At 42.7% G+C, this 8,613-nt stretch overlaps 2 protein-coding genes across 4 annotated transcripts in view; one reads left to right on the top strand and one right to left on the bottom strand.

Annotated features, from left to right (window-relative positions):
* Positions 1-3,200, bottom strand: part of LOC124201230 (methylcrotonoyl-CoA carboxylase subunit alpha, mitochondrial-like) — a 14,235-nt gene extending 11,035 nt beyond the window's left edge. For all 3 annotated transcript variants that reach the window (XM_046597742.1, XM_046597739.1, XM_046597740.1), the window contains exon 1: positions 3,081-3,200. The gene's annotated coding sequence lies outside the window, so the exon portion shown is untranslated. The remainder of the gene's footprint in view (positions 1-3,080) is intronic.
* The window catches only part of LOC124201187 (glutamic acid-rich protein-like), a 14,534-nt gene extending 5,921 nt beyond the window's left edge, over positions 1-8,613 (top strand). Inside the window, exons 2-4 of the mRNA XM_046597682.1 lie at positions 848-2,845; positions 3,937-4,064; positions 7,261-8,613. Of these exons, the coding sequence (XP_046453638.1) occupies positions 877-2,845; positions 3,937-4,064; positions 7,261-7,485 (2,322 nt within the window). The 5' untranslated portion in view covers positions 848-876 and the 3' untranslated portion in view covers positions 7,486-8,613. The remainder of the gene's footprint in view (positions 1-847; positions 2,846-3,936; positions 4,065-7,260) is intronic.

The raw sequence follows: 8,613 nt of genomic DNA on the forward strand, positions 1-8,613 counted from the left end.
TGGCGCAAGTCATAAGGCAGCGGGAACAAGTATATATTAAATATACAGCTACATCAGCAGGAGAGCGGAGAGAGGACCGTATACTCGGTCATGAAAGGCTACTTTCATCCATCAACGAGCCGTATATAGCGGCGCAGTTGGGAATGTCCGGCTGTCGGCGTGATTGGATCGTTTTATCTTCCACCCAGGCCGCTCAGTGTGCTGTTCACCGAGGGGACTTTGGTGCTCGGCGCAAACGGTGGGTGGAAGGACAGGGTGGTTGTTTTGGGAAGTGCCAAGAAGAAGAAGAAGAAGGAAGCGTATATAACCGTTAGACAGGATTTGAACAATGTAGTCGCGACGGGAGCCACTCGTTCATTTTGTCTTTGTTTTCTGTTATGGCTGACCCGAGTGACTTTGATGAAGAGAATCATGGGGGCTGCTTTAGAAACACCCAGGATCCCACGTGAAAGGGGAGGGACGTCAAGAATCAGGATTGGACAAAATTGAATAGAGTAACACCGAGCAGAGTATAGCAGGCACGCGCAACCTATACCATTCTCAGACGATAGTTTAGGTCGTTGCTCCGTTACGGTTCCTGAGGCTTAATGTCACAAAGAAGAGGGATGAAATCGAGTCGAGCTGGATCATTTCTCATCTGCTGGTATATATATATATATTAAGTACTGTGTGTATATCTACGAAAATGATAAAGAGACACGTCGTCTTTACTATATATAAAGCCCGGATTACTACATCTAATGTTTTCGACGAGAGTAGATTTAAGAATATTGCAAAGTTATCCGGAGAGGGGAGGAAAACAAATATGTTGCAATGCATTCACGCTCACGCGTCTTTTCGTTTTCAGGGAGGAAAAAAAAAAACAACGATAAGAAAATGGCCGCCGTTGGATTATGGCGACAAATTAGTTTGTGGCTTTGGTTCTCGTGTCTGCTTTTGGCTGTGTATAGCGCGCCGGTTAACGAGGATGGGCCCATCGTTGAGGTTAACGATCAGAGCGACAACGACAACGACCTAGGCCCGGCCATCGAGGCGATAGGCAAGGCCAAGAGAGAAGCCCGCAAAAGATCATCGTTAAGGTCTTCCAATGGACGGACTCACTATCGCTTTCCCAACACGATAAAAAGATCCATGCACGACGGAAGCGACGACTACGACATGGACGGCGAGGAAGAGTTTAGCGATTCAATGGCCGCCTACCTGGCAGCAGCCGACGATGACAGCACCGTTGACCTGGACGATTTGGCCAAAGAAATCGCCTTGAACATTTTGATGGACGAAGCCGATAAAAGCAGAGAGAATCCGCCAGCCAGCAGTCTCAAAAAGAAGAAAATGGCTCCTGTCGCTCACCGGCCACGCAACAACTCTGCGGATGACAAACGCCGGAAGAGAATGAATTCACTGATGAATCAACTGCTGGAAGAGCGGGAAAGGGGCGAAGTTGAAGAAAGCGACGACTACGACAACCAGCAGATGGCCGAGCATTCAGCTGGGCCGGAAGATAATAACGAAGCTAACGAAAGTTTAGTTGGTTCGGAAGGTGATGAAGACGAAGAAGACGATTCTGACGAGGTCGTCTCCCGCACGGAACTCAGGAAACTCTTCAATGACGGTCTGGAGCGACACGAGATTAACGCTCTACTTTCTCAGCTGGATCGCTCCCGTGCTGACTCTGAAGAGCTGAATAAAAGTGAGAAGAAGAAGAAACGCTCGGGATCAGATTGGAGGAAATTACCGCGTGCATCGCTCCGTTGGCGCTTTCTCCACTCGCAGGGTCAAGAAAGTAACGAGCCTTCGTACGGGCGACACCAATCGGCCGACGACGAAGAACTGCAGGATAAAAACGTTCCGTTCGAGGATCGATTCTTTGGTCGAGGCTTTCACCGGGTGGGAAACATTCAAGACGAGCCGATCCGTAACAATCCGGAGGAGACTGCCAAACGAGTTCAACATCCTTTGAAGACCAAGAATGCCATCAGCGTGATTCGCAAGCGATCGATTGCTACCCTGCAGAATAGCGGAGAGAAGAAGCCAGAAGCTGGATCGGCTCTTCAGATGCTCCGCAAGCGACGGAATTCGGAGGCGAAAGCGGCCGAGGAAAACAACAAGAACGAAACAGCCCCATTGGCCTTACCTTCCGCCGAAGCCAATAACAACAGCAACTCGAGCCCAGTCAAGCGCAAGTCAGACGCTCAAGTGCACACGGGAGTCATCCGCAAGAAATCCGTCGACTGGGACGACTATTTCGGATACGACAAGCGCAGTGGCAAAGCCCAGGGTGAAGCCAACGAAGAGGCAATGAGGAACTACCTCGAGTCTGATTATTACAAGAGCATGGCCGGCTCATTAGCCTTCCGTAAGCGCGGACAGATGGACGACCAACACGCCGGACACGTTGTGGGCATGAAGAAACGAAACAACGTCACCAGTACCTCTTGGGAGAAAAAGAAGAAACGCTTCCGACCGGTGGAAGGTTATAATGCCGACGACGCCGAGGATGTTTTGGACGCTGCCATACGAGTCATCGAAGAACGACGTGAACGCAACAACATTGACCGCGTTCGGGAGCAACTGGTGGCCGAGTTGGTCGACAACTTGGACGAAAACGAGTTGGATCAAATGACGGAACGTTTAACGGAAGAAGTGGCCAAGGCCCTTTACCAGGAAGAAGAGGAGGAAGAAGAGGATGACGAGCGTGATGAATTCAAACGTTCTTCAACTAACCAGAAGCTGAAGAACAAGAAAAAGAAGAAGAATATGTCGCAAAACGACGAACGCCGTAAACGCTTTGCAGTCAAACGCTCTAGTCGTCATCGTTCAAATTTCAACGTAGCCGAATCGAACGGTAAGAAAAATTTCAATATCGTGAAAATTCGGTAAAAGTGTCCCTACCCAATTGACTATATACTTTTAAAATACCGAATGCAGTCAGGTTCATGAACAGTCACGAATTTACCACAAAAAATTGCTACGATTAACATGAAACGCTGTAACTTTAACTTAACGTTTAGTGGATAAAAGCAATTCAATCTTCATAATAAAGCTCCCATAAAACATATTAGAAATAGAGAGGAACTTACTCGAAATTGTTGTCCAGAAATGTCCGCCATCGAAGCAGCGAGCAGTCGTTGGAAAATGGCGCGAAAATGGGACAAGAAAATGTGCAACCTGCTACATAGACGATAATACTAACAATGAGGTGTCCCTGATGAGATGACTGTTGATTCAACCGGGTTTAGAGCTGTGTTGCAATTTCAATAATGATTAAATATATTTTCCCTTTCAAAAATAAATGCAAAACAAATTTGCAAATAAAATTCCTTGAATTACTGATAATCTTTCCATAATTTAGATTAAACTTTTAATACGTTGGAATTAAATTCATCGTGGTGGGTGAAAACGTGGGTGGGTGAAAACGAGGGTGGGTGAAAACGTGGAAAAAGAGGGGATGAGCAAAATTCAAGAAAGAAAATAAAAAGAGTACAATTAAATTTGAATTATGGAAGATGGACAGTAAATTAAAGAATTTTATTTAAACATTTTTAGTGGTATTTATTTTTGAAAAAAAAAATATTATTGGAATTGCAACAAAGCCCTTGCTGAATCGGGGGAACGGGACCTTCCATTGTTATTGGATTTCGAATGGAGAAGGTTGTTCTGTGCTGCTGTTTCCCGCTTTTTTATTCACGAGTGTGTTGATGGACAATTCGGATATGTTTGGGCATTTTTTAGTAAGTTCTCCTTATTTCTAATACTTGACTGAGTGAAATTGGCAAATTGCAAATTGGTATATTAATTGGATAGTCTATTGTACACTTTTACCGAAAATTCATCTTATTATGTTTATTTCATCTTATAAATTATTTACATGAACTGTGTGATATTCTTCACAGTTGTGAAATCATCTAAACCTGTTGTTTATTTTTCATGTGGCAGAAGAGGACGACGATTGCGTGATTGCGGAACAAGTGGTTAGCACTTGCAACATGGTGTCGCATCTCTACGGTGGATACCGCCCGGTTTTGAGTGATGCCTGTCATCGACACCAAGCTTGCTTCATCTGTGTAAGTCCCCCTTTTGACCTTATATTCACCCCTCCATCACGCTCAGAAATTGATCAAGACGATCGTGTGTGAGAGATCAAAGCACTCGACGAAATCGAGACGTTAGACAGCAAGTGAATGGTGTAGTGGAAGTCGGCACTTTGTCTGTTGCACCGTTGCCGTTGGAGGGTGTCGATCTATAATCAGCGGAGCGTGAGGACTGCACGACGTGCACCATTTGGATTGATCGTGCCAATTTGCAGTTGCATCACGACCATTTCTTTATTCCCCTTTTTACGGTTCATCTTTTCGTCCAAGTCATGGCAAGAGATCTTCTTTCTCTTTCGTTGGACTCGATAGTCTCCTTTTTATTTCTGCTTGTCTTCTACTTACACGCCGGGTTGACGTGCACTGTACATCAAATGAGAACCCACAGAGCTCTGATGTAGTTCATTGTGTTATCCTATCAAAAAAGAAAAAAAGTGGGGAGATGGGAAGGCCTCACAGAGTGATCCGGAGCACGTTCTTCTTTTCTTATTCGCCAGCATATAGCCCCAACTGCTCTTCTCTTGTCTGCGTTTGTGATAGGGAAGCAATCAAGCTATATAGGCAGTCGCCTATTGTCGTTATTATGACAAGACCGGGTTCCGTGGGCTCATGGCTCTTTGATGGAGACGGGACAATTCTTTGTCCTGTTGTTGAGGGGACCCAAAAAAAGAAAGAACGGTATTTTTTCGTGCACGTATAAACTGTACGAATTGCTTTCCAAAAACGGTTAGCCCCCAAGTCCACACGTATACATCTCCCATGGCAACCAGCAGTCAAAGACTTCACTTAAACAATCTTGATACGAAATACGATATCTTTTGTTAACGACGCGGGATTGAGTTTGTATATAAGGGTTAAAAAAAAAGAACGACAACGATTTTCTGGTTACGACACTCTCTTTCTGATTGGTCCGCGTGTGTTCCATCGATGTCAAACTAGACAGAAATAAAAGACAAAAACGAGTTGCGATTGGCGCGGGATATAAAAAGAAACATATCTTCGATCTCACTGACACTTGAATTTTTTACGTCACGGAGTGTATAGGGCGAAGGGACACTGTTTTTTCTTCGACTAATTGAATTGGCACAATCGATGAAACAAGCGCAGCAAAATAGTGCACGATCTCCAACTACTGCTGAAGCACGGATGCTGCGCAGTTTTAATAGACGGATAATGAAGCCAAAGACCCGATTGACAGGGAGCTAGGGAATCATTTTGACTGAAAATTGAAGCTTGTACATTCCGGAAAAGTAGTAAAAGAAAATAAAGTTCTTGATTCAATCCACAAATATGTTGGGCTAACTTTCAACCAGACTTGAAGCTCTTCACAAGTCACTGTTTTAATTAACCAAAAATGAGAGGAAATGGATATTATAAGAGAACGCTAAGCCGGCTAATGTTATAGAGTAACTCCTCTTATCTGTTTTAATTTGTCTTCGTTAATTAAAATCCTGCACATTCGAGAAAATCAGAGAAAGAAACTAAAGAACCCAAAATCGATGTTGCTATTTATAGCTGATACTAAATTATTTCGTAATATATTTCCTAAATAGATAATACATTGTGTTAGTTTCCCACATTTCTAAACTTAGCAAAAGTACTCGGGTTCAGACGGTGACTCGAGACGAAAAAGTTGTGCGCGTAAAAAAATTTTTAAATGATAATTGGCATAACACAGAAAAATTCGTGAAATAGGCAAGTTCTGACAAGACAAGATGAACGAGAAAAATCGAAACTTCTTCTGAGATGCCCGTACTACATCTCGCTGCAGGAAATGTCAGACAATGAATTTGTATACCTGAACTTCAACATTGAAACTTGGGACTGAAAAACTTTATTTTTATTTAAAGAAATGTCACGGTTGTCTACCTTTCCTTTAACCATCTTTTGGGACAGCCCTGGAGCTTAATACTCCTTATCTTACCTAATTATACATGTAGGAACTGAAACCATGTTGAAACTTAAGCTCAGAATGAGAGGGAGTATATCTGCAGCGAAATAATTTGGTCGGCAAACAGATTTCTTAAGTAATTCGAAATAATTGAGAGCATACATTACTCAGTTAGCTGTACATTCGTATGGGGTATCGTTATTAGGCTGCCTTTGGGTGCACAGAAGATAATTAGGTATATTTTAAATTGCCATAGTTTCCTAGAATAATCTGAATTCCACGTAATGTAATGGTCGGCCATTGTGCAAAATAAATCGATCTGTGCCATCTTCTCATACGCTACAGACACGGACCTCCTTCTTGTTTGCAGGCGAATGTGGCCGTAGTCTTTAGAGTTCCTCTAACTTCAGACACACATAACAATCGCAGAGTAATTTTTTCTTTAAAAAAATATATCTGTCAAGTTAGGTCCCGAACGACCAGCTGTATCTTCTTCCCACGCGACCACGCCTTTGAGTGCGTTTCAGAGTGCGCAATCACGTCGTAAGATGAAGGCGCAATTTCTTAGAAATCGAAAAATAACGAATATTCCCAAAAGCGTTGGAGTTTGGCCCCCGCCGTCTACTATAGCAATAGCACAGCCTTGTTATTCTGCCTATTGTGACACGCGTGTGTTGCTCAAAGATCTCAATCCAAGAAAACGGGAGCCAAGTGTTGTTCCATTTATTCCCAGGCCGTCATAAATATATGTCTGTATCGATTCATTGCTCAACACTTGGGTGCTGTATAGCTGCTGGATGGATATTGCATACACCCACGACCAACGAATTCCGTTGCCTTGGTCGCATCCTTATTAGATGCTGCTGGAAGAATGTCGAAATGAAGAACGTGACAGGCGACTGCACCCGCATTATTTCTTCATCCTTTTTTTTTATATATACTTTTGACTCACGTTGCCATGGGCTGCTGCCTCCCAAATGATATTACAATTCCAGTATTGGCATCGTCTGTGATGACAAGCGGCATACTACTACCGAACGACCTGAGTGATTCTAGAAACGAGTTTCAAGTTGGCCCCGACTTATTTCATGTAATCTCGTTAAAAGCACAGAAGAACAAGAAGAACCTCTCTCGTGAAAATAATTCGATTTAATAAGTCTGATCCTTGTGATATAGCTACGTTAGAAAATTAAGTCAGTTGAAATAGAGTGCGATGTTATTGATTTTGTATTGATTTCGTCTGTTTGTTTTTTATTTGCTGTATAACGAAATCACCAGTCGGACAACGAAGCGGCATGCGACGGCGAGTTCCAGCATCGCGTCTTGGCTCTGTGCGGCCCCGACCTGTTGTGTCAATCGCAATCACGTCATCTCCTGTCGGCCCTCGGCCAACTGGACCAAATGGAAGCTGATTACCTCTTCCCGATGGCCGGCCAGGCTGCTCGAATTGAAGCTCTGTGCCGTCGCGACTCGTGCTTGGCCGAGTTCTGGAAACGTCGCTAAACGAACGAAAAAACATACACCACAAAACCTCACCGGAGTCTGAGAGTTTGAGCAACAACAAGTCTCGTTAAGGTACCGTGAACACAGAAAAGTTAAAACCCCCCCTGAAAATTCCCATTCTTCTGTTTCTGTCTTTTGTTTCTTTCTGTTTTGTTTTATACTTACTAATGAATTGATTGCTGTTATTATCTCGTGTTGATATCGAATGACCAGTTGGTATTAATGGCACAAGATCAGACCGGATACACACACCTTCTAACCCCTGTTTCTCTATTTTTCATCATATCTCATTATATTGGATGGAATTCGTGCTATATACCCTTTCAGACGCCTATCGTGTGTTGCTGTTTATTATCATTTGTCCCCCAACTAGATCAAACAAAAATCGATTGAAATGTGAAGAAGAAAAACAAAAAACAAAAAGTCAATTGTCTACAGAATTTAAATTTTTCGGTGACTTATCATCATATGATCTAAACTATAAACTAAACTATATAATATCTATCGTTGTTTATTCCTCATTCGTTGGGATTGCGCCGTGTTTTTTTTTTATTTTCTCTACTTTAAACTAACCAAAAATTGCTTTGATTCTTCATTTCATTTCTTCGTCTACGGAAATCTTATATTCTTGCTGTAACTCTCTTGTATTATCTGTATGCAAAACGTCTCTATACATTCCCAACGTCCTCCTCTCGTCAATCACCACAAAATTCCATCTTCATTTTGATCTCGGTCAGCCAGCATGTAACATACCGGGATGTTTGTTGTGTTTTAGTCCGGGATTCGAGATCGTGCTAGATCTCGATTACCCTTGAAGAGAAAAGAAACAAACAAGCCAAGTGTATTGAACCGGGGAGTGAGAGTCGCTTCGCGACAGAAAAAACCCATACAACAAAGCTACAATGGAAGTTAAATTATTATCACATATGAATTAGATATAAATATATGTAACAACAGCAACAACCAGAAACTATATACACTATCTTGACTGTATACCGGTTTGTGTTGTTAAATTTTTTTTTTGCCAAAAATGTTTGACTGTTTCAGTGTCATCTCTGCAGATGCCCTTTTAGATCCAAACCCATTCCATTGTGCTTTGGCCTGAAATACACGCGCATTTGACGTAAA

This window comes from Daphnia pulex, chromosome 2 (genome assembly GCF_021134715.1).
Source record: "Daphnia pulex isolate KAP4 chromosome 2, ASM2113471v1".
Lineage (NCBI taxonomy): Eukaryota > Metazoa > Arthropoda > Branchiopoda > Diplostraca > Daphniidae > Daphnia > Daphnia pulex.